Raw genomic sequence first — 27080 nt, forward strand, 5'->3', positions numbered from 1 at the left:
ACAGGCACACCACCACGCCTAGTTCTTCCATCTTTCGTTTGCTTGAAGCAGTCAAGTATAAATGTCATAGTAAGAAAAAAAATTCCAAACACTACAACAGAGTGTAACTAAATACAGCTCTGAGGGAAAGTACTTGTGTAGTATGCACAAAGCACTGGGTTTGATCCCCAGCACTGCAAAAATAAAAAATAAATGAAAAGAAAAAAGAGTTTACATATTCCAGAATCAAGGCAAAGCAACGATTACAAATAGTTTTTAAGGATACTTGTTTTGGTTTTTTTCACCAATGTCTCCTTCACCTTCCCAAATCAGCCTACATAAATTGACCTCATTTTTGGTAGTAGCTTCACAGAATTTTTTGCATATCAGGATATACCATCATTTACTTTACCCAGACCTCCACTAAAAGACATTCAGTTTATGTATTCTTATACATAAAAATTATACATATTTGAAAATTATACATAATGCTATGATAAATATCCTTATAATTTGGCTCTGAATATGCACAGCTAAGACATCTTTGGGAAAAATTCCTAAACACAGAACTCCTTGGTCAAAGGTATATGTATTTTTAATTTTATAATGACAAACTACACTTCAAAATCGTTAAATGAATTTACACTTCCATTAACTAAGTATAAGCATCCCACATCTCCAACACTGGTATCATGTTTCTGGCTACGTTTCTTTTAAAAAGCTAACTTAGTTTATTTTCACTTATAAATGAAGCTAAACATCTTTTCAAACTTTTATTGGTTGCTTATCCTTTCTCCCTGTACATACATAGCATGCTCCTATTTTTGGTGGAGGGATGGGAGGAGCAGCAGCACAGGGCCTCATGCTTGCTAGGTAGGCACTCTACCACTTGAGCCACTCCACCAGTACTTTTTTGTGTTTTGTTTTGTTTTTCCAAAGTAGGGCTTCACAAACTATTTGTCTTATCCTCCTGATCTCTGCCTTCACAGTAGCTAGGATTACAGGCATAAGCCACTAGTACATGGCCTTTTTTTTTTTTTTTTTTTAAAGACAGGGTCTTTCGATGAGACCAGACAACCTCATGATCAACTGCCTCAAGCCTCTGGAGTGCTGGGATTGTAGTCATGGGCCACTACAACCAACTCCGTTTTGCCAATTTTTATATTAGATTGTTATTCTTTCTTCATACTGATTTCAAGACTATTTTCTATATTTAAGAAACTTGTTCCTGACATGTGTGTAACAAATGTGCTTTTTTCCCCAGACTGTGTCAATTTTATTTAAAGAATACTTTTTGCCATGTAAAATTTAAAACTTTATATAGCCAAATTCCTCATTTTTTTGTTTTCTAACTTTCGTGCATTGCTTAGAAATTACTTTCTTACACAGAAGATAATAAATATATGAGTTTGTAAATTCTCTTAGTATTTTTACAGTTCCACTGAAGACCTAGAATTTATTTGGGTATATAGAAAAAGGAAATGCATTTGATTTGTTTTGTTTTTCTACTGTCCATAATTAGAGCTAGCCAGTTTTCTAAGACCATTTACTAAATAACCCATTTCTTCTATCATACTAATATGAAATGTATTCATTATTGTGGCTACCACCATTAGATACTGTTTCTACAGAGGCCTCGATGTGAATTTTCTCATTTGTCCTATTATGTCCTGTGTCTATCTGCACAGTTTCAAATTCCTTATTTTTACCATAATTCTATTGCAACAACACAAAAGTGCATTACACTTTTCCCTCTAGAATTCACCTTGCTACTCTCACATTTATTATCTTGAAGAAATACAGACCCTTCATACATTTCTCCCATCTAAATTATGAAGGGATTATAAATAAGATCACACTTAATTTATATATTAATTTAGAAAAGAACTCACAGCTTTCCCATTTGGTTTTACCAGCAGCAGCAGCAGCAATAGTAATAAATATGATTATAGCTAATATGTGGACCACTGTATCCGGGTATATTTGATGTGGGTTTTTTGTTGTTGTTGTTTTGTTTTGTTCTGTTGCAGTACTGGGGCTTGAACTCGGAGCCTACATCTTAAGTCACTCCGTCAGCCCTATTTTTGTGAAGGGTTTTCGAGATAGAGTCGCATGAACTATTTGCCCAGGCTGGCTTTGAACCATGATCCTCCTGATCTCTGCCTCCTGAGAAACTAGGATTACAGGCGTGAGCCACTGGCGACCAGCTTGATGTGTTTATTTTAATACAACTTCATGCTAAGTGTCATTATCTTCATTTTATAGATGAGAAAATTAAGGCTCAAACAGGTGAAGCAATGTGTCCCAGTTGACATTTATTAAACAAAGTAGCTGAGATTTTATTCTTTGTAATTTGACTCGGGTCCACACTCCAAATTGAAGTATAGTAGAGTAGCTAAAAACAGGTATATGTTTCATTTATTCAGCTGTCCCCTGCAACTGAATTTTACTTCGTTTTTTTTTTTTTGGTCGGGGGGAGCATGGGTTTAAACTCAAAGTCTCACACTTGCTAGACAGGTTGCTCTACCACTTCAGCCAAACCTATAGCTCTTTTTTATTTCAGTTGTTTTTCAGATAGGGTTTAACACTTTTTGCCTGGGCCAGCCTAGATAGTGATCCTCCTATCTCCACCTACCACACAGACAGGAGTATAACATCAAGCCCAGTTTGGGGTCTCACTAATTTTTTGCCCAGATGTCTCAAACTGCAATCCTCTCAAACTACACCTTCTGAGTAGCTTGGATTATAGATATACTGCCCACATTTGGCCCTGAATTTTACTTTTCTTCTTTTAGGCTAAATACTAATTATTTAGGGTTAATTCCTATGCAAACCATATAGATCTAGATATGTAGATATATGTATATATTTCTAACTTCTTATAATTTCCATAAAACAAAATTATCAATTTTAGAACATTAACTATGAAAGTGCCCACTTAACAGAATTTTCTCATTGTCCTGAACAATTTTTAGTTGACATTTTAAGTTTCCCAAATATCATAGACAGATATTACTTTAATGCATACTTTGAAATACTTATACTTCTCACTATGTGAATCAATCTTTCATATCTTAATAATAATGATTTATTATTCTTCTGCTACTAGATTTCATTTAGACTATTTTCTTCATGATCACTGCCTAAGTGAGATTGGTCTACAGTATAGCTGTTTTGTCAATCTCACAGATTTCTTCAACTGGAACAATTTGGAATCAAAATGATCTTATCCTTTAAAATTAAGGTACATCACCTGTAAAACTGTCTAGGTGTAGTGCTTTTACAACACATGCTCAATTTCTTCTCCCACAGTTAGTAGCAGTTTAGTTTCTAGAGTCAATTTTGGCAATTTATAGTTTCCTAGTAAATCATTTGGGTTATTTTGAATGGTACTGAATAATTCTCTTACTTGTAAAAATTTTGTCTCACCAAAAAAGGAAAACTATGAGCAAAGACATAAATCAACATTATAGGAAACACTCACAGCCAGGATGAGCTAAATGTGTAAAACGGGGAGCTAAACACTGGTATACAGCTTTTTATTCAGTTCATACACTTTGGAAAGAAAGTTTTAAGTAGATCTTTGTAAGTAATGAAGTGCTACTAGAATGTTCATACCCAGAAAACTATGAATAAAAGAGAAATTAAATTACACTGCTATGAACTGTTTAACAAATACATATTTCTTGCTCCAAGGTGGAGAATGATTTTTCAATTAGATAATTATAGTACATGCATTGAACATTTGTAAAATATAATTTAAAAGAACATTGGATAAAATGTTCTTACGTGTTACTTCTTCAGTTATCCAAACTATATAAATGTTTGCTAAATATCAAAGAACAAAATGACATTACGTTCTCTTATTAATATTCAAACATTTGTGAGCACTCACTGCTGGGCCCAGTAGCAGTCCGAGCTACTAGAGAGGCTGAGTTGAACTCCTTGAGCCCAGGAGTTCATGACCAGTCTGGACAACATAGCAAAACTACATTTAAAAAGCTCTAATGAGTTCTCATTATGAGCTGGACACTGTAATAGAAATGGTTAAAACAAGACCCTAGGCTCAAAAACTTACTCCTCTCACCTCCCGTTCCAAGATGGAACAGATTATAATGTATTTGTGGCTGTATTTAAAAAAAAAAAAAAAAAAAAAAAACCTCAAAAATATAAATAGCCCCACTAGAACCTTGCTTCACAAGCCAGAAGAGTTTCATAAGAGACCAGGCACAGTGGTCCATGGCTGTAATCCCGGCTACTTGGGAGGTAGAGGTAGAAGGATTGCAATGACAGACTAGCCCAGGCCCAAGAAAAGTTAGCAAGACCCTATCTCAAAGAACAAGCCAGACATGGTGGCCTTCATCTATAATACCAGCTAGACAAAAGGGATAGGTAGGACTGCAGTCCAAGGCCAACCCAGGAAAAAAGTGTGAGACCCTATCTAGAAAATAACTAAAGCACAAAAAAAAAAAAAAAGGGGGGGCTGGAGGGGTGGACCAAGTGGTAGAGCACTTGCTTAGCAAAGTGAAAAGCCCTGAGTTCAAATCTCGATACTTCCAAAAAGAAGGTTATTAGGAATTGAAAATCAAATATCAAACACACTAAACAACTCAAACAATATCCATAATTTTTTTTCTTATGGTACTGTGGTTTGTACTCAAGGCCTCATGCTTGCTAGACAGGCAGTCTATCACTTGAGCCATTTCACCAGCCCTTTTGTGATGGGCTTTTTCAAGATAGGGTCTCATGAACTATTTGTCCAGGCTGGCTTCGAACCATGATCCTTCTTATCTCTGCCTCCTAAGTAGCTAGGATTAAATGAGTCACTGGCGCCCAGCCAAATAACCATAATCTTTAATTAATATCACTAGTCCATATTAATATAAAGTCCTAACATCTCAAATTGGATGTCATTTTCCTTTCTATGATTAGATTCTAAGATATCCTTCTATGATATCTAGAATGGCTCTGAAACCACAGCTTTGACAAGAGGGTGGCGTGGGGGTAGAGGCAACCTTACCCTTTCTGCAGTGTTTAATGAAACGGCATTAAATTTACAGGAAGAAAGTATTGTAAATAAAAAACAATGAGCACAGTTTTTAAAACTTACACATGCAAGGATTTTCTACACCAATATTAGAATACTAATGAATAGCCAATAAAAGTTAATATTCACATTATCACTCTTTGAAAAAACCTTATCTATAACCACTTTGGACTGTATGTATAGCACAAGGTAAAAGCAACGTACTCTGACATGGTACAAACCTACCTGTGCACATGATTCTTCAGGTGTTTTGGCACTAACTGAATAAAGTGCTGGAAGGTCTAGTCTATGCACAGAGAATCGTTCTAAAGTATGCAAAAGTGCTGGAGCAAGGTGAGAAGTTTGACCAGAGCCTCGTTCTCCAGACAGCAATAATCGTGGCCTGTAAGAGGTTGGCTGATGATATGGTGACCTGCAATATATGCAAGACATAATAGTGTTTTCAAAATTATACACTCTGAAGATCAGTATGAATCATTAGGCAAAATATTCACATAAAAAATTAAATTTCAAAAGAATAGAAGTTTTTCTTTTACTATACTGACTTCTTTTAAAGTAATCATGATCCTAGAATGTGGACAATCTCCAACCACATTAATAACCAAGATATAAAAGTAAAACTCCATGCTAAAAGAAAGAAAAATTACCTTGGTATCCATCCTATCATACCACATATATTAACTTGGAGAATACAAAAAAATTCTTTTAGTTATTAATTATTCAAGGTCCAAATGTTAAGAATCCCACTTCTCCAACTAAGAAACAGATCTGAAGATTATTCTAAATACGAGAGATTTTAAATGGTTAAAAAGGTAAATATTATTTTTATGTTATATGTATTTTTCCACTACTATGGTCTGAATGTGTCCTCCACAACTTCAATATGGAAACTTAATTAGTAGTGTGATAATATTAGGAGGCAGTGCTTTTAAAAGATGATTACATCATGAGGACAGTCTTATAAAAGGGTTCAAGAGAACTAGCTAGCCAATTTGGTCTCCTTCTGCAATGTGAGGACAGCTATCATGGAAGCAGAGAGCACGCCCTTGCCAGACACCAAACCTTTGGTGCCATGATCTTGTTCTTCTCAGCCTCCATAAATGTGAGTCATAAATTTATGCTGTTAACAAATTACCAATTCTAAGGCATTTTCTTATAGAAGCAGGAATGGGCTAAAACCACAATGATTTTTAAAATAGAAAAAAAAATAACTTTTCTGGATATGGAAAATCTTGTTTATGTGACAATAAAAACTAACTGTTCTTACCCTTACTCATGACATGTAAAACTGTACACTAAAAAAGGGAACTGTATAAAACCAAACAAATTGAATTTGATATATTCTAAAGTACCACTAAAACAATTTTTAAAAATCTGTCTAACCACTGTACGTAGCACTAGAAATTCTAAGTCAATGCAATAAGAATAAAACAAAATGAAACTGAAATAGGAAGAAGTAGGAAAAAAACTGGTATCCGTAAAGGATATGATTATGTACTAGAAAATCCAAGAGACTCACTAATGGTATCAGAATCTACCAGCAAAGAAACAAGATAGACAGAAAAAAGAAAAATCAATATAAGAACCAATGGAAAAAAGGAAGAAGCAGCTATTCACAATTGCGAAAACAATTATCAAATAACAACCTTAGCAAGAAATGCATGAAACTGACACTAACACAAAGACTAAATACATACAGATGCTAATTTTTTTTATACATTTAACAATTTCTAATAAAAATTCCTAATGAATTTAGGAGAGGGACATTTAAAACTTATTTTCAATCTTATCTAAAAGAAAAATCAAGTAAGAACATCAACAAATTTTGGGGAAATATGCTGATTTTAGATTAAACATGTTTTAGTAACAAATACATCATACAAATTTCTTGTTCAATTTTTTGTCTTTTCTTTGTCCTTTTTGGGGGGAGGAGAGGAGTGGAGAGGGGGTTAGCAGGGTCTCACTATACAGCCAGGCTGGCCTTGAACTCACAATCCTCCTGCCTCAGCTTCCTGAGGGCTGGGATTATAGATGTGTGCCACCACATCTGGCTTCAATTTTCTTAATAATTCTGTGACATATTATATTAAGCAGATGAGGTATGAGATTACACAAATGGATGGCAGAGTTCAAATTCTCATTCAGGAGCTTCAGATGTAGATTAGTAGCAGAATGTGTTTGCCTAGCATGCACAAGCCAGTGGGTTTGAACCCTAGAAGAAAAGAAGAACACAAAGAAGCAGAAGAGGAAGGAAAGAATGAAGGAAGAAAGGGAGAGAGAGAAAGAAGAATGGATGGCTAGACAGGTAGGCAGATATAGATAGACAGACAGACAGACAGACAGATAGATCGACTGAGATCGATCTCACTTGGGTCCATATGGTTGTACTGAACCATAATGGCTCAGTGTAAATTCTGAACCACTATGCTAAGATGTGCCCTCCTTTATATAAAAATATACTATAGAATAACAATTACTAGAAAGTAGGCTACAACAAAGAAAAGAAACACAGAACAATGCAATATAATAGAGCTCAGAAAACAAACCAGGTAGTTGAAAGAATTTTATAAAAGAAGCACAAAAACATAAATGTAACAAAGATGTATTATAAAATACATGTTTAAAAACAGAGGATTGAGAAACTCATTTCACAAAATAAACAAAATGAATTATAACCCAAAGACAAAAAGTTTATATAAATGTATATATATTTTATAGATATATTGGGTCAAGAAGGGGGTCAGAGCTGGGATCAAACCCAGGACCTCATGCATAGTAGACAAGTGTTTTTTCCCCAGCCTTTGTATATTTTTTATATTCACAAAAATTTTAAAACTTTTGTAATTCAAAGTTATAATCTGAACAATAAGCAAACAACCAAATTGCATATAAACGGGAATGATTATTAATATATAAAGCAATTATGTGCATAGTTTAACAAAAACAAATAATCCCCAAAAAGCCTACCTCAATGAACATAAAACATAAGCAGGCAATTCAAAAGGGAAATAGAAAAAGATAACATTTTTACATGTCTATGTTGAATGTCTGTCTTGCCCTTGGTATTCCACAGTACCACTGACAGAAATATACAAATTACCATAATTCAGTGTGGTTAAAAAGTGGTATTATTTAACTACATGTACCAAGGCAGAAATCCAACAGATTAGAGGAAGAAGCAATGAATTTCATGAAAGAAAAAACAGGATGTGCAAACAATGGGAAAAGGATATGGCACTTTGTAGTAACTGATACAGATCATACAGCTTTTTTTCACATATAGTAGCAATGTAGGAGCTGGGGATAAAACAGTCAGACTACGAAGGACTATGAAGGGTTTTGTGAGCCATGTTAAAAGTCTGAAACATACAAAGAAGAAGACAATGAGAAAGACAAAGAATTAATATACTTCAGAGAAGTGACATAATCATATAGTCCACCCACTATAACCATGGGCTCCATACCCATGGATTCAGCCAAAATATTTGGGGAAAAAACTATGCCTACACTAAACATACACACAGTTTTTCTTATAACTGTTCATGAAGCAATACAGTATAACAACTATTTACATAGCATTTACATTATTTTAGCAATCATAAGCAAAAATTAGAAATGATTGAAAGCATTTGAAAGTATGTATGTAAGTTATATGCAAATACAAACCATTTTATATAAGAGACTCGAGCACCTACAGATTTTAGACACAAGGGAAGAGATGGCCAGATAAGGGTCTGGTATAGTAACTGAAGCATGAGATGTTAATGAAAGTCTAAATAAGAACGGTATCAGAGGAAGTGAAAAAGGAAAAGCTTGAAGTGAAGCTAATTTAATAAGAAAAATCAACAGGATTTCACCATTAACTAGACACAGAAGAAAAAGAAAGAAGTAGAGGATGACATCAAATTATAGCTGGGACAACTGAATTGATAAAGGGTCACAGGATCACAGGAAGGGAAGCAGAGATACAGACCAGTTATAGACAGAAAGATCTGTGGTACAGTATAACAATGGAGAGAACAGGCAGCTGAATATGGTTCAAAAGAGTAAACTAGGCTTAAGAACAAAATGACAGTACTTAGTAGAGATGAAAAACTTAAAATATAAATAAAACAATAACAAGTATCTTTTTTATCTATTAGATTGTTAAGAATTTTGATACCCATAATTACTAAGAGGATAGGAAAATTAGCATTCTCGTGATTTATGGAGTCAGAAAAAATCACATTTTTGAAATTATATTTTGGTCTAACTATCCCAAAATGTTCAAAATGTGACCCTACCCACAAGGACTCGCTGACTTCTTTACTTTTAAAATAATACTTATCTTCTGGCATTTTTATCTGTCTGTGTGTCTATCACATATATTGCTTGTCTCCTCCACCTAAAGTATAACTTCAGCGAGGGCTGGAAACTTACTCATTTTGTTCACTGACATATTCCAAGTACCTTGGACAGTGTCTGGCACACAATGGGCACTTTTGCAAAATATTTGAATGACTAAATGTATGAATGGATATGTGAACAAACACACAAATTATCTAGATGAAAAAGAATATACTATTTTCAACTCTATGGATGATAAAGACTTAGAGACAAAAAGGCCTAGAATGGTAGAGCATCTGCCTAGCATGAAAAAGGCCCTGGGTTCAATGCCTATCAACACACATGCACACACACACAAAAGAAAAACAATGCTCATAACTGACAAGAATATTAAAACATACCACTCCCACACATTAGTGGTAGAAATGGAAACTGGCACCTTTCTGGAAAGCAATTTAACAATCTGTATCAATGCATATACCCTTTGACACAGCAGACACAGTTCTTAAATTTTACCTTAATCTCTCAGATAATGGTATAAAGATGTATACTCAGAAAGAGGTCTATTATAGTTCTGTTTATAAAAGAAGACCAGTAAAAACTTCAAATTTTATAAACTCTGTAATTTTTAGAACATCGGAAAAAATAGGTTCAATGCAGCTACCTTTAAAGAATGACATTAAATATATCCTGACATGAAATAGCAATCCCAGCGTAATGGATAAAAACAGCAAGTTACATAAACAACTTATAGGAAGATAAAATCTATATAAAATAACGTGTAGGTCTACTTATATTCATAAAGAGAACATGGAAGTGTGGTCACCAAAACTTTAACAAATATTACCTTCAGCTGCTGGGACTTTAATTTTTATTTTCTTCTTTATGCTCTTCTTTATTACTTGAATTTTCTACAGAGTATATCACCTTTCTAATCAGAAAAAACAAAGCTATTTTCATTTTTAAAACCTCAGAAAGCTCTGTTTCTAATCCCCTTATGGTAATATAAAGTAAGAAAGAAACTTATTTTCCATCACACAGATTCTCTAAGATTAGGAGATCTTAATCTTAAATCTTGAGAAAAGGTTCCAACATTGTTTTAGGAGACTATTCCCAAAAACCCACCAGCAATGCCTACCTAGTATGACTGAGGACTAGCACTAAGGTAAGGGTTTCTTATGCCCTATTACTTTTTTTCACATTGATCTAGCATGTTAAAACATATTTCTCCAACAGAAAACCAACCAAACAAAAACTCTATGTGTAGCCCTTACTAAAGGCCTTTATTATAATGTGCATGCTTCTCAGAGTATAAAAATACATAGACATATATAAATATATTTATATATATACATATATATATAAATCACATTGCTCAACTTGCCCAAAGAAGCAATGCACCTGTTAGGCTCACATTATAAAAAATATAACCCAGGAAACCAATGGCACAGTATGGTTTTGCAACCTGCAAGCAACATGATTCCTGGACAATTTACTCATTTGTGACTCAGTTTCCTATCTACAAATGACGACACCACAAATGCAATATGACTTATGTACCTAGCTCATATCTAGTATGTGAACAGCACTCAGATGCTAACTCTTATCCCTTTATTCTCAAAATGACCGTAAATGTGACTATATCTCCTGTGAAACTTTCCTGAACTTCCCACCAGAATTAGTTTTATGTTCATAGAACTTTAACCATATCACAATCTTCAACAACTCTAATAACAAAACCTTCTCCAGAGTAAGAAGTACGTTATATCTTATTCAGGATTATATTTCCAGTACCAAGTACAGGCTCCTGGCATACAGTAAACAAAATTTGAAAGAATGAGTAAATAAATAGGTAAATTAATGAAAATTAATTTATATTATTGAAGCATCTTTTAAAAGGCTTGTTTGAGAGTATAGCTCTTTTCCTAAAACATCAAAGTGCAATCTATAAGATAGAACAGGTTATGTAAAGGAAGCTAAAAATTAAACAAATTCTTTCCGAAAAGAGCCAAACCAGTGTTACACATTAAATAAGGAACAATGTTCTTAATAAAAAGTCAAACAAAAAATTGGAAATGAAGTTTTTTTAATATCAAAGTCTATTTCAGCTTCCATTTGTTGACAACAGAGATATTATAAAATTGAAATGTAAGTCTTCTGACAGTTTCTTCGTAACTGTTACTACATAATTGAAACCAAACAACTAAAACTATCAAAACAAAAAACAATACACACACAAACACACAAACACACATACACACAGACATGCTAGCCAGGTAAAAGTCAAGAAAAAAACATTTAGCTTAGTCAAAACTATCAACAAAATGGATCTGTAAAATGCTTTAAAAAAAAAAAAAAGAAAGAAAAGTCTAAGAAAAGCCCCCTGAGAGCAAAAAGGAAAAGAAACACATCAAGGAAAAAAAAGAGTAGATGAAAGCAATCTAGACTCATTTTTTAAAAAATGAAAAACAAGAAAAGATTATCAACACAAATAATCAAATCAACAATTCTCCAAGCTGCAGGCATGGCTCAAGTGGTAAGAGCACCTGCCTAGCAAGCACAAGGCCATGAGTTCAAACCCCAGTACCACTCAAAAAAAAAAAAACACCAAAAAAATTTTTTTCCCATCAAAATCTACAGGAGGGAAACTTTGACTCAAGCTGAAGATTTAAATTTGTTCAAAATACTCATAAGAAAAATTACTAAAAAAGTACATAAACTCCAGTCTCTTCTAATATAAGTGCTATTAGACCTACCTGGTAAAAGCTTTATGGTCCTTCCTATGGTTGCTAATTATGTAAATCCAAGTAATGATGCTGTTAGTATCTGAAAACTACTTGGTCACATAATTTAAAACTATATTTTTAATAAAAACATTTATTCATCATAGTGCACAGCAAAAGCTCTTTAGCATAGACAATAAAAAGGTAAAAGTGGAAAAACCACAGAATCCAAATTATAAAAGTATAAACTAATGAGCTTTTAGAGAATCAAAGTAATTTAATTACTGAGCAATTTCTAACTCAAAATCTCTTTACTAGCCTAGTAGTCTTAAAATCCCTAAATTATTATCTGAAACCTCAAGTTAAAGTGTTCTAGTTCAAGGTAGTTACTTCATTTCTGTCCATTTTAGTTCAAATAAGATGCAATAAAATAGGGGCCTATGGATATATTTCCAAAAGGTTATCCTTATCCCAGCTACACACACACACACACACACACACACACACACACACGCAATGACTGGGGAAAAAAAAAAAAGCAAGCTAGCAGATAAGATTCTCCTACTTGAAAAAAACAATCTTAAGTAGTTGATGAACAAAGTGATTGCTACCACACAAAAACAGACAGTAAAGGTTGTCCAGAATTGTGTCCAAACAACAGAAAAATTCCTCAAGGTTATAACCACAGTAAAAATACACTATAATTGTAAACATAAAATAGCAAAAGTCACACTGAATTGAGAAATTTTATACAAACTACTCACATTGTAAAATGAAGGTAGGGTTTATGTATAGCAGCAGATGGTGACTGTTTCTTTGGTGATCCTGAGTGACAATTAGTCTCAAAAATTGATAAGGTATTCTCATCTTCACTATCCTCTAAAATTATAGTTTCTGTATCTGTTCAAATAAAAAAAAAGCACAAGAATTATGAGGCTTATAAAGTTATTTAATATTAGTGCCCTACCAAAGCTGGGTTAAAAATTACATCATATTAACTAATGAGTTATTTATTAAGTTGATCACACAAGTTGACAAACTACAGAATTTTGAATAATTTATAAGAGGAACTAGCATGTTTTCACCTTTACATACTATCTAATTAAGCATTATAAGTTATAATTTGGGAAACTTCGCTGACTAAATTTAGTTGGGAAAAGTGGCACTTTGGTAAAATCTCACTCTGGAGTTAAACTTGGACCCAAAACAGAACGTTTCATATTTCATTCAACTCATAGGATAGTCAAGACCAATATTCACAAAAGCAGTAACAATCAACAAATTGACATATATTTGTTAAATGGCATACAACTTTTGAAGGAAAAACCTTATCTAATTAAAATGGAGTCAGGAATTCTTTCAAAGTCACTCTTAAAAAATATACTCATTGAAGTAGCATTAGTTTCTCTGTGGGCCTTAAAGTTATTACCCAATGGAATAATTGGAATTAAAATTCTGAGAACTCATTAAATAATGCCTTTCATGCCTATTGAAAGTACCAGTTTGTTCAATAAACCGTAATGCTGTATGTGCAGAAGGGAGAGAATTCAGATTGACAGAAATCAACTCCAGGCACAGTGGCACATGCCACACTGCTACTCCAAGACTAAGGCAGAAGGACTGCTTAAGTCCAGGAGTTCAAGGCCAGTCTGGGGAACAGAGCAAGAACCTGTCTCAAAAAAAAAAAAAAAAAAAAAAAAAAAAAAAAAAGACTGGAATCATACCCTTCCAAAGAAAAGGAAATACAATAATACTTTACAAAATGAGATTCTAGGCTGGCAGAGTTGCTCAAGCAGTAGAGCACCTGACTAGCAAGCACAAGGCCCTGAGTTCAAACCCAAGTACTGCCATAAATAAATAAGTACATACATACATAAATAAGTAATAAATAAGAAAATAAACAGATGCTAAATTATGTTGGCAGATAGAGATCACAGTGGCTTTTTAGGAGCTAAATATTTAGTAAAACTGTATTTCTAAATTAATCTGGAAAATAACAGAGTACCCGTTGAGTGATCATTTCATACACAAGGAAAGGATACATGTTTAATAACAAATAACAAAGACCAAAACAAACAAGAATAATGCACCAAAATAAATAAAAATATTTATCCATAATTAAATAAAAATTGGTTGCTCTTATCCACTGGTACATTTAGTTCCATCAGCTAGAACTAACATGTACTTTATATTTATGAAAATAAAATTATAATAATTCCATAAAATGGTTAATTCTCAAACAGAGAAAAAGGGGCTATCAAAATCTCTCAGAAGGAGACTGGAAGAGTGGCTCAAGGGGTAGAGCACCTACCTCCCAAGCTTGAGGCTCTGAGTTCAAACACCAGTACTTAAAAAAAAAGTCTCTCAGAAGGGAAGGTGAGATTTTTATTATTGTTTGAAGGCGATGTAGTTGTTAAAAAATTTAAAAAATTAGCTGGCTACAATGGCTTACACCTGCAATCCTAGCTACTCAGGAGGCAGAGATCAGGAGGATCACAGTTCAAAGTCAGCTCAGGCAAACAGTTCATGAGATCCTGTCTCGGAAAAAACCCAACAAAAAAAGGGCTGATGGAGTAGCTCCAGGTGTAGGCCCTGAGTTCAAGCCCAAGTACCACCAAAAAAAAAAAAAATTAAAAAATTTTAGGGAAAGATAAATTCCCAGTTATGAAAATCACAGACAAAAAAATACAGAAATCATAAAACAGAATCTGGGTCATATATACTCAGGAAAAGATTTTAATCCATGGACTATTTTCATAAAAATGTATCCATAAAAATGTTTACATTTATGAAAAATGTATCTATAAAGACATCAAAATTCATTGACCAGTTTTTACTGTATAGTATTTTTAACATTAGTACAATTCATTGAGCAGTTTTCTACTTGGTGCAGATTACATCTCAAACAAGATGTTACACACTGGGGAAATTAAAGATAATCCAGACGTTACTTTCCCTTCAAAGTTTATAGACTTTATTTTGATTCAATTATTAGCCTTACTGGTGGCTCACACCTGTAATCCTAGCTACTTGGGAGGCGAGATCAGGAGGATCGAGGATGATGACCAGACCAAACAAATAGTTCTCAAGACCCCATCCCCAAAGTAATCAAAGCAAAATGAACTAGAGCTGTGGCTCAACTGGTAGAGCACTTACTTTGCAAGCATGAAGTCCTGATGCAAAACTCGGTCCTATTTTTTAAAAAAAATTTAACAAAAAAAAATCAACCTAAATTCCTAATTTTTTCCTGCAAATGAGTAGTATTTCTTTTTTAAAGTACCATTCTGTTTTTAGTTGGGTCCAAAGTGCAATCTTGGGGCTTATTCAAATTCAAGGCCTTGCATAACCAGGTTCTAATTTAATCTCTTCCCAATACCTTGCATTTCAAACAGCAAAGCACTCTGCAGAATGCTCTGTCAATAACACCAAAGTATATCTGATGAACTAAACCCACTAAACCCATAGAGGTATTATAGCAACACAGGCAAGAACATGGGTTGTCAAGCTCTCTGGGATGCAGTAGACCACCCATCTTATTGAGCATCCTTACATATCCAAATTAATTTTGAAAGTCTCCCTGCCTCCTATATAAGAGAGTACCTGACCCACAGGACTGTGATGATTAAGGAATAGGAATGGTAATTTATGTAAGTGCATGTAAATACATTATGAGAATAAATGTAAGCTATTATTATTATGTCATCTTTTTTTATTTTTTTTTTTTTGGCAGTACTGGGGCTTGAACTCAGGGCCTACACCTTGAACCACTCCACTAGCCTTTTTTTGTGATGGATTTTTTTCACAAAAAAATCTCAAGATAGGGTCTTGAGAACTATTTGCCCGGGCTGACTTCAAACCGCAATCCTCCTGATCTCTGTCTCCTGAGAACCTAGGATTACAGGCAAAAGCCACCAATGCCTGGCTCAACTTTCTAAAGATAGTAACACTCCTACATTAAGACAGTCACAACACAGGTTACTCCAGAGGCACCTGCACACCGTGTTTATTGCAGCACTATTGCCAAGTTATGGAAACAGCCAAGATGCCCCACCACTGACGAATGGATTAAGAAAATGTGGTATCTATACACAATGGAATTTTATGCAGCCATGAAGAAGAACGAAATGTTATCATTCGCTGGTAAATGGATGGAATTGGAGAACATCATTCTGAGTGAGGTTAGCCTGGCCCAAAAGACCAAAAATCGTATGTTCTCTCTCATATGCAGACATTAGATCAAGGGCAAACACAACAAGGGGACTGGACTTTGAGTACATGATAAAAGCTTTAGCACACAAGAAAGGGGTGAGGATAGGTAAGACACCTAAAAAATTAGTTAGCATTTGTTGCCCTTAACGCAGAGAAACTAAAGCAGATACCTTAAAAGCAACTGAGTCTAATAGGAAAAGGGGACCAAGAACTAGAGAAAAGGTGAGATCAAAAAGAATTAACCTAGAAAGTAACACACACGCACAGGAAATTAATGTGAGTCAACTCCCTGTATAGCTATCCTTATCTCAACCAGCAAAAACCCTTGTTCCTTCCTATTATGGTTTATACTCTCTCTACAACAAAATTAGAAATAAGGGCAAAATAGTTTCTGCTGGGTATTGAGGGGGTAGGGGGGAGAGTGAGGGGGCGGAGTGGGTGGTAAGGGAGGGGGTGGGGGAAGGGGGGAGAAATGACCCAAGCCTTGTATGCACATATGAATAATAAAAAAAAAAAAAAAAAAAAGACAGTCACAATATCATTCATTCATTCAATTCCCTTATTCATTCTAAAAATATTCACCAGGCAACTACCATATTCTGGGCAATATGCTATGCCTAGAACATATAGTGGTGAGTGAAATAGACAGATTATAAATAATCTTATGAGAAAACTACACCTGTACTTGCTTCATTTTGACAAAAAGAATAAGCAGTTTGTAGTACCTTCTTTCTTGTCACTCTGGCTAACTTCAGCATGAGGAAACACTTTTTGTAAGACTGTTAAGATGTTGTTGAAGCTTCTCTCCAACAGTGGTCTTATAATGGGGGACAGTGCATGTCCCGAAGACATCACAGCACGTTGGGAAGCAGGCACAATATTCTGCATTGCGTGGTAAAAATCTTGGGCACTGAGCACTATCGAAGATACATCCAGCTGCAGTTTATGACTGCTAGCATAGATCTGGGGATAACGCCGCCGAAGAGCAATCAGGGCAGCTTCAGTGCACAGGGCCTTGATGTCAGCTCCACAGTAGCCTAATGCACAAAAGGAGAAGGATAACAAAGATAAGTTCATTCTTCCAAGGACCAAATGTTTTCTGTGTATATGTGTATGTTTTTATATAAAGTAATAACCAATACCAATTCAGTAATTATGCATAATTTTACAGGCAGAATGAATTTTCCTTAGGGAAGGTTTTAAAATTCAATCCTCCAATATTCTCAATCAGTCCTTTAGTCCTTGTGCTGTATCACTGACTATATCCTCAACATTTTTAAAGTTTTGAGACAAAGTCTCACTAAGTTCCTCAGGCTGACCTCTAATTTACGATCCTCATGTCTCAGCCTCCTGAATTAGCTGAGATTACAGGAATGCATCACACCTGGCTTATTTTTTCTAATATTACTAACTTCTAAACACATATAAAAGAATAGAAAGGAGTACAAAGCAGAACTTCAAGAGAAGGTATTCTACTCCCAACTCTTGAGTGTAATCCACTCACAAGTTAACATCCAATTACCCACAAAAAAAATCATAATTTAAAATTATAAGTCTTCTCTGATAGCTCCAAAACATTAAGGGGTACAATATTGTTTAAAAATATTTCTACTGATTTTCCAGATTGACTTCCTTTATATATCTACGTAGCTTAAAATGATTAACAATCTAGTTCCATTACCCATATTTAACAGATGATACCAGTTAAACAGATCAAGCCCCCAGTGCTTTACAATCATTTCATTCATCTGAGCAACAAATACATACAAAATCACATGAACTGTTGGATCTTTACCACAAAAAGGTAGAAAAATTCAAACTAGCCACGTTTCCATCAGCAATTGAAGCTGCATTTGAGCACCTCTAGCAGTTATACCAGCAGGGGGAGCCACTCAAACAAGTTATAAAACACTGGACCCTAAACTCAAGGAACAGTATCAGGTTTATCTGTATTTTTATACCTCGCAATGATCTTATGAACACATAAATACTGAAGTTAAAATGGCGATTACAAAGGAAAAATTATTAAGAGTTAGGGAAAAAATTTTCTCTGAAAATTTACCTCAGGAAACTATACATAGTTTAAGCTTAAATACTGCCCTATGACAGCAAACTATCTCCCGAATATTCTTCAGAGTACTCAGAATTACCACTAGTTTCTCATTTTATTTTCTATTTCTCAATTAATAAACCTGAAAATTTTCCTGTGATATACATGTTACAGTTCTTTAATAAAATGAATATAAAAATACCTGCTTAAAGTTATAAACAATTAACAAAATAACCCAAGAATGTGATTGAAGCACATGAATTCAGTCCTCCACATCAGAGCAGTAAAGAATTAACTACCATCTTCAAACAGTATAAAGAACCACATTTCTTTTTCTTCAAGAGTGTATACAGTTAGTGAACATACTGTATGATCCTAATCAAGTATAGAAGCTTAAGTTAAAAAAGAGTTCACAAACTTAAGACAAAAAACCCGTAATAGACACCAAAAGGCATTTTATGTGACAAATATCACTCCTAACATTTGTTTACCATAATGACATATTAATTAGTTGTAACAACAAAGTATTACTCATTTTTCCTAATTTATTAGATAATTAAGGAGTTTGTCAACAATATACCCCATTCCCTAAGTAAATCTTCATGTAGATTACCACAGCCATTAGACTGTAAAAGAAAAGAAACATCATCTTTACATTTGCTTGTGAGTAAGAATTACTGGTTTATATTTGTGCTTCTCAATGTAAACAAGTAACAGATTGAATAAAACTGAAATAAAAATATAGATGCCCAAGCACCACAACAAACAGTAAATGAGAATCTCCAGGGACTTGAAATTGCAAATGTACATTTTCAGAAAGCTTTAAAAATTATCTGACACACACAAAAAAATAAGAAGTATTGACTTCACGAGCCTCTAAAACAGAATTTAAAGTGTAGCATAATCAGGGCTAAGTGAGCAGTATTTTGAATGACTACAGATCCTACAAAGGGACTGTGTACTATAATAAGTAATAGCATACCTTTGTACTGTCAAAACGGTTTTGGCTTAGAAAACAAATGACTTAATCATTTCAATAATACTAAAAATACACTATAACCTTTTAAGAACTAAATGTTTATAAGAAATTATAAACATCCTAACAATCTTAATTTTACCATTACAAATCCAGTATTCTGCTGTATTTAAATATATAGGTAGCAAAGAAAAAGCATTTATACACACTGCTATTAAGATAGAAATTTTTCTGGAAAACTGAAAATACAGCTATTAAAAGGTCAGACAAGAAACAAGGTAATAAAATTTAATGATGTAATTTTTAAAGTATAATATCAAAAAAAATAAAGGCATGAGATATAGCTACTTCATGGATATGTTTTCATTACTTTAAAAACTCTCACCAAAAACAGAGAAGAATGATTAGGGTTGATTTCTTCATTAATTTGAAGCTGCTATTATTTGTACAAATGTTCTAGATACAAGTGTATATTGAGATTTTTATTCCTTAAAAATCATACCTGTTATTGTATGCATTCAAACACCTCCAAGTACTAGGAAATTGATTTCAGGTAAAAGTTACCAAATCCATACTTTTTAAGAGGTCAACTATAGTTGCAGTTGCTTATCAAGACTGTGCAGTCATTAGTTAGTCATAAATTTCACTGAACTGAACCCATACATGTTTGGAACACATAAACTGATAAGTTAATAGTGAATTTGAAATTTATTACTATTTCATTCCTGTTTAAAGAACCACATTTGATTGTTTTCAATGTGAACTGGTTTCTTAAATAGAATAAATGTCTCAACCAGAAACACAAGTCATATAATCACAATGAATTTTTATGTCACTATCCAAAAAGACAATGGTATGTAAGCAGATTCTGCATACATACTGCCACCCTATGAGGGGAAGGAGGGGAAGAAGTTTTTTCAGCCCAGTAAGAAACTATGTTCTAAATATTTAAAAAGAAGAAACAGACTAAAAATTAAAATCAGTAACTTGGAAAACTGAGAAGCATTGACCTTTGAAAACACAAAAGGAAACAGATTCTAATGTAGAATTAAATGAAGGTATGTAACATTTCAGATGGCAGACAGGGTGATAGAAAATAATTTTAGAACACCTATCCCTTAGGGAATTTCCAAAATTATTTAAAGACTTCTGCATAATTCAGTTAAGAATCATTCTGTGACATTCACAGAAAAATCTACAAAGATTTTCTAGTCTGATCTGAACTCTAATACAGTATCATAAATAAAAGGGGAGAAATTTCAAAAAGGGAAAATATAGGATTTTTTTGTTTTTAACCAAACACCACCCTCTCCCATAAAGCAGCACAGGGCTTTGCAAAGGTCAAGCCAAATTTACATAAAATGGATTTGGCGCATGCTCTCTTATACCAGGCAAAGCTTAAACTGGAGTAGTGCTGGAGAGATTTACGTTTTCTCCTCACCAGAAGATGTCGGAGGTCTTTGTGGTTCAAAAGCTGAGGGATGCTGCTTCGGAGATGGAGGTCCCTGTGGATGAAGAGGATAATTCGGATGTAGCTAACTGAATGGACTAACGTTCTATTTAAGTTTTAATTATTTGATGGTGGATTGAAATGATTTTTTAGCTAAGTTATTCTTTTTGGTTTTGGTAACTTTGTAGTTTTCCCAATTAGACTGTTATTAGTGGATTTGTTTCATGGATTCCATCATAATGCTTAAAAAGATCATAGAAAGATTTTTTTTTAACTTGTATTTTGCAGAGTATGAAAGGAAGGCAGACAAAAAGAGGGAAAATGGATGAAGGAAAAACTCTGTGTGTATATTCACTTAATAGTGTATCTCTTTATTTCAGACCTAATCAGAGCCAAAATCCTCAATTCCATATCCTGTGTTTATAAATGCTCTCTTGCCTCTGTCCATTTAGGACAGCAGTGTTCATTTGCTCCATGGGAAGATCTTCCACTCTGAGATGAATTTAAAATTACATTGGAAGGTTTTAATTTGAGGAAATACTGCCAAATACCATTAAGGATTTTCACGGAAGACCCCTTCTACCTAACTTCGTTCTGGACCACAGGGATAGGATGAGTCCATTTGTGTTAGCTGCAACATAGAAGACTACATACAGTCCTGCCTTTGTCATGAACCTAATTCTATTAAGTTTAAGATTATTTTTCTTAGTAAAATTTCTCAGAAAGGACAATTCCTAAAAGGACACACTATGGTAAGATAAAGGATACCCAGCACTCAATAAAAGGCACATTACTACTGAACTTTGTTAATCAAACACTTGATGGTAGTTGAAATAATAAGTATTCAGACTTGAAATGAAAGATTTAAAATAACTTTTAAATATGATGGCAGAGCTATTGTACAATCAAAGACATAATTACACTCATTCACATTTCAAACATAATGGGAAACAGGCTGAGCAGAACAATGACAACGAAAGAATTCAAATAGTAGCACTCACCAACACATTTTTCTGCTAGTTCACCTAAAAAAGCATCTGACAGTTTTGGATTCCAGTCCCTGGTATGAATCTGTAGGATGTGTTTTCTAGCCTAAGAAGAATACAAATAAATAACTTATCATCAACCCGTCAAATGAATTAGGTGGAACGAATTTTTCCCATCCATACGCCCTAAAATGATTGTTTATTTTAAAAGAAATTTAAATACAACATTTCCATCAACGTGTGAGATTAATTTAATAAGAGTATTTCTTTCTGTTTCACAAGCTAAGACATTTAATGTTCTAAGGGTTAAAGAAACTTGACTAATTAGCACCTAATAAGTAAATGACTCATGCAGGACCTGAATTTAATAGTAAAATTCACTTTTCCACAATACAGTTTCTACCATTTAAGGACACACAAACAAGTATCTTTTTTTTCTTTTTTTTTTTTTGGCAGTACTGGGGTTTGAACTCAGAGCTTCCCAATTGCTAAGCTCTATAGCTTGAGCCACGCCTACAGCCCAATAATCTCCACTTTTAAACAAACTGAATTTCACAAAATGTTTGATTCTGTTGTATATATAAGGTATTATGAGTGACAATGAGCAAAATGGATTTTAAACAACTTTGCTTTAATTTTCTTTCAAAATAGCATTTTCTAGTTTAAGTCTGAGTATATAGCACAATCAAAATTTTAACATCTTGACTATAAAAAAATCCAAATTTCCTTTGCTGGAACAATGAAAAACAAATATTGACTTATAAGAATTCATAATTAGTGGAGATTCCAAGACGGCAGCTAGAGGGAGGAAGCAGAAAGCATGCTTCCTAAAATCTTGGAGAGACGCTGGAGATACACCTCACAGGAAAAACCACCGAAAAGAGGCAAAACCTTGACTCCTCCACACCCCCAGCCCGTATGTGATATTCCCACTCCACGGGAAACAGAAAAACCAGGAGGGTTCCCATGCCACCACCAGACGCCAGCGCCCAGACGGCTTGGGAAAAAGCAGACTACAAGGTGAGCTAAGCAACACGTGATATTCCCACAAACAACCCTGGGCCAGATCAGCATAGCCGCCTGGACAGACCGACCCCATTACTATTGCTGAATAATAAGCAATGACAACAAAAAAGACACTAGCAAAGAGGGTGGGGCGCCCTGAGCACCGAAGGGTGGGGAGGGAAATCCCTCACGGAACTGTACATAAACAGGCTGGCTGGAGAAGGCAGGAGCAGTGGCACACACCCAGCAATCACCAGCAGGAAAGCTTGTAAAACTGGCAATGGGAGGAAAACTCCACAGGAGAGGGGGAAGACCCACTTCCCATGTGAACTGTAAATAAGCAAGCCAGCCTAAGACAGCTAGTGCAGTGTCACCTCCCCCAGTGTGCTTGGAAAGGGGAAAGTTTGTAGTAGTGGCAGTCCCGCCCAGGAGAACTCTAAGTAAACAAAGCCTGTGGGGCAGGGGCAGGGGCAGGGGCGGGGGCAGGGGCAGGGGCAGGGGCAGGGGCGGGGGCGGGGGCGGAAGTGGGGTGAGGGTGGTGGTGGCCAGGTGAGTGTTAAGCTCACTCCTGAGATCTGCATAAATAAAGCCTACAGCAACAGCAGGCTGACAGCAGCAAGCAGGTGAGCCACAGCCTCAGACAGCCATTCACAGAACTGCATCCAGACTTTTTTTTTTTTCTCTCCCTATCTTTTATGAGAAAACAACCAAACTACACCCGCATGCTCAAAAACTTACTGACACTGTATTGCATTTGAACTTGGGACACTTTGTGGTGCTTTGTTTGGTTTGGTTTGGTTTTTCCCCATTGATGAGACAACAACAGAACTACTTCTGAGACACCATCTCCAGGATTGGAGACTGAGGGATGAACACAAAAATTATTAAGACTGAAACTTTATTGCATTTGAACTAGGAGACCTTTTTTTTTATTTCTTTATTATTATTTTCTTTTCTCAATCCTCTCTCTGTCTCACTACAGCCTGTTCAGCTTACTGTTGATTAGTACGCTATCTCCTCCCTGTTTATATCTTTGAAACTTTTATTTCTTTGTTTTGGTTTTTTTGTTAGTTTTATTTGCTTTTCCCTATTTCTTTAACGTCTTTGCTTTCCCTCTTCTCTCACCCTTACATTCTAAATATAACCATTGTTATTATTACAAGCTAGAAAATACCTAATTGCACACAGTACAGAGACAATAACAACACCAAGGGCAATGACGGGAAGACAGAAAAAACAGGGAAACCAGTTTCCCCACAGCAAAAAATTAATACAGGAACAAGAGGAAAATGAAGAAAACAGATACTCAGATCCAGACTCCAACAAAATGAAGATAAACTGTGCCAAAGAACCCAATGAAGCCCATGAGAAAAATCTAAACGAAGAAATACTACAGGTAATCAATGAGAATTATAGAGATGATACTTGATAGGGTCAACCAAAATGTACAGGAGACACTCAAGAAATTCCAAAACAACAAAAATAGAGAATTTGAAAAAGCACAAGAAGAAATAAAAGAAACCATACAAGCACTGTACAAACACCAAAGTGAAACAAAGAACACGATTAATAAAGAGATAAATGAACTCAGGACAAAAATAGACAACATTAAAGAGGAAGTGACTCAGGATATGGAAAACCTCAGAAAAAAGAATGAAACATAATTGCAAAACAAAATGGAAGGCCAATCCAGCAGAACAGAACAAACAGAAGACAGAATCTAAGAACTCGAAGATGAAATGGGAATTAAAGGAAAAACCAAAAAACTATTAGCTAAACAACTCAAGACCTGTGAAAAGAAAATGCAACAACTCTCTGACTCCATCAAAAGACCAAACCTGAGAATCATGGGCATTGAAGAAGAAGAGGTGCAAGCAAAGGGAATGTGTAATATACTCAACAAAATAACAGAAAATTTCCCAAATCTAGAAAAATCTATTCCCATACAGCTGCAAGAGGCCTCCAGAATACCAAACAGACCAGATCAAAAGAGAACTACCCCACAGCATATCATCATTAACACAACAAGTACAGAAACTAGAGAAAGAATACTGAAGGTTGTAAGAGAGAAAAAACAAATAACATACAAAGGTAAACCCATCAAAATCATAGCAAACTTCTCAACAGAAACATTAAAAGCAAGAAGAACTTGGGGTGAGATCTTCCAGGCACTGAATGAAAATAACTTCAACCCCAGGATGCTCTACCCAGCAAAACTATCATTCAAAATAGATGGAGCAATAAAAGTCTTCCACGATAAGCAGAAATTAAAACAATATGTGACCACAAAGCCACCACTACAAAAGACTCTTCAAGGGATTCTGCACACAGAAAGTGAAATTCAACATAACCATGAAAGGGCAGGAAGCACCAAACTACAGGAAAAGAAAAAGCAAGAAAGTAGAGAGTAACCTCAACTTAAGTACACACAATCAACCTTCAAACAACTAAGACAACTAAATGACAGGAATCACCACATAACTATCAGTACTAACACTTAATGTTAATGGACTTAATTCCCCCATCAAAAGGCACCGTTTGACGAACTGGATTAAAAAGGAAGATCCAACAATTTGTTGCTTACAGGAGACCCATCTCACCGACAGAAATAAGGATAGGCTTAGGATGAAAGACTGGAAGAAGATTTACCAAGCCAATGGCCCCCAAAAACAGGCAGAAGCAGCAATACTTATCACTGACAAAGTAGACTTCAAACCTACATTGATCAAACGAGATAAAGAAGGACATTCCATACTAATAAAAGGGGAAATAGACCTAAAGGAAATAACAATTATCAACCTATATGCACCCAATGTCAATGCACCCAATTTCATCAAACATACCCTGAAGGACCTAAAAGCATATATTAAGTCCAACATAGTGGTCATGGGAAACTTTAACACCCCACTATCATCAAAAGATAGGTCATCCAAATAAAAAATCAATAAAGAAATCCAAGATCTAAAATATACAATAGATCAAATGGACCAACTTGATGTCTACAGAATATTTCATCCAACTTCTACATAATATACATTCTTCTCAGCAGCCCATGGAACCTTCTCCAAAATAGATCATATCCTAGGGCACGAAGCAAGCCTCAGCAAATATAAGAAAACAGAAATTATACCATGCATTCTATCTGATCAAAATGAAATAAAACCAGAACTCAACAACAAAAGTAAAGACAAAAAACAAACAAACAGCTGGAAACTGAATAACTCACTGCTTAATGAACAATGGGTCATTGATGAAATAAAAGAGGAAATTAAGTAGTTCCTGGAAGTCAATGAAAATGAAAACACAACCTACCGGAACCTATGGAACACAGCAAAGGAAGTCCTGAGAGGAAAGTTTATAGCCATGAGTGCATATACTAAAAAGACTGAAAGATCCCAAATCAATGACCTAATGATACATCTCAAACTCCTAGAAAAACAAGAACAAGCAAATCCCAAAACAAAGAGGAGAGAAATAATAAAAGTAAGAGATGAAATCAATGAAATAGAACCAAAAAAACCATACAAAGAATTAGTGAAACAAAAAGCTGGTTCTTTGAAAAAATAAACAAGATCGACAGACCCCTGGCAAACCTGACTAAAATAAGGAGAAAAAAAAAAACCCAAATTAGTAGAATGAGGAATGCAAAGGGGAGATAACAACGAACACCATCGAAGTCCAGGAAATCATCAGAGACTACTTCGAGAACCTATATTCAAATAGATTCGGAAATCTTAAAGAAATGGACAGATTTCTAGATACATATGATCATCCAAAACTGAACCAAGAGGATATTAATAAACTGAATAGATCTGTAACACAAAATGAAATTGAAGGAGCAATCAAGAGTCTCCCCAAAAAGAAAAGTCCAGGACCTGATGGATTCTCTGCTGAATTCTATCAGACCTTTAAAGAAGAACTGAAACCAACTCTCCTAAAACTGCTCCATGAAATACAAAGGGAAGGAAAACTGCCTAACACATTTTATGAAGTCAGTATTACACTTCTCCCAAAACCAGGCAAAGATACCTCCAAAAAGGAGAACTACAGGCCAATCTCCTTAATGAACATTAATGCAAAAATCTTCAATAAAATAATGGCAAACTGAATTCAACAACACATCAAAAAGATCATTCACCACTATCAAGTAGGCTTCATCCCAGGAATGCAGGGGTGGTTCAACATAAGAAAATCAATAAATGTAATAAACCCCATTAACAGAACAAAAACCACTTGATCATCTCAATAGATGCAGAAAAAGCCTTTAATAAGATCCAACACCATTTCATGATAAAAGCTCTAAGAAAACTAGGAATAGAAGGAAAGTAC

At 34.8% G+C, this 27080-nt stretch overlaps 1 protein-coding gene across 6 annotated transcripts in view; it reads right to left on the reverse strand.

The window, feature by feature from the left end:
• Positions 1-27080, reverse strand: part of Atad2b (ATPase family AAA domain containing 2B) — a 169534-nt gene that overhangs the window by 70943 nt on the left and 71511 nt on the right. For all 6 annotated transcript variants that reach the window (XR_012439623.1, XM_074049264.1, XM_020184846.2 and 3 more), the window contains 4 exons: positions 21762-21852; positions 17010-17321; positions 12840-12975; positions 5252-5438 (listed from right to left, as the gene is read on the reverse strand). Coding sequence is in view for 5 of the 6 variants with exons in the window: in XM_074049264.1 (XP_073905365.1) it covers positions 5252-5438; positions 12840-12975; positions 17010-17321; positions 21762-21852 (726 nt within the window). In the remaining variant the exon portion in view is untranslated. The remainder of the gene's footprint in view (positions 1-5251; positions 5439-12839; positions 12976-17009; positions 17322-21761; positions 21853-27080) is intronic.

Source organism: Castor canadensis, chromosome 12, assembly GCF_047511655.1.
Source record: "Castor canadensis chromosome 12, mCasCan1.hap1v2, whole genome shotgun sequence".
NCBI lineage: Eukaryota > Metazoa > Chordata > Mammalia > Rodentia > Castoridae > Castor > Castor canadensis.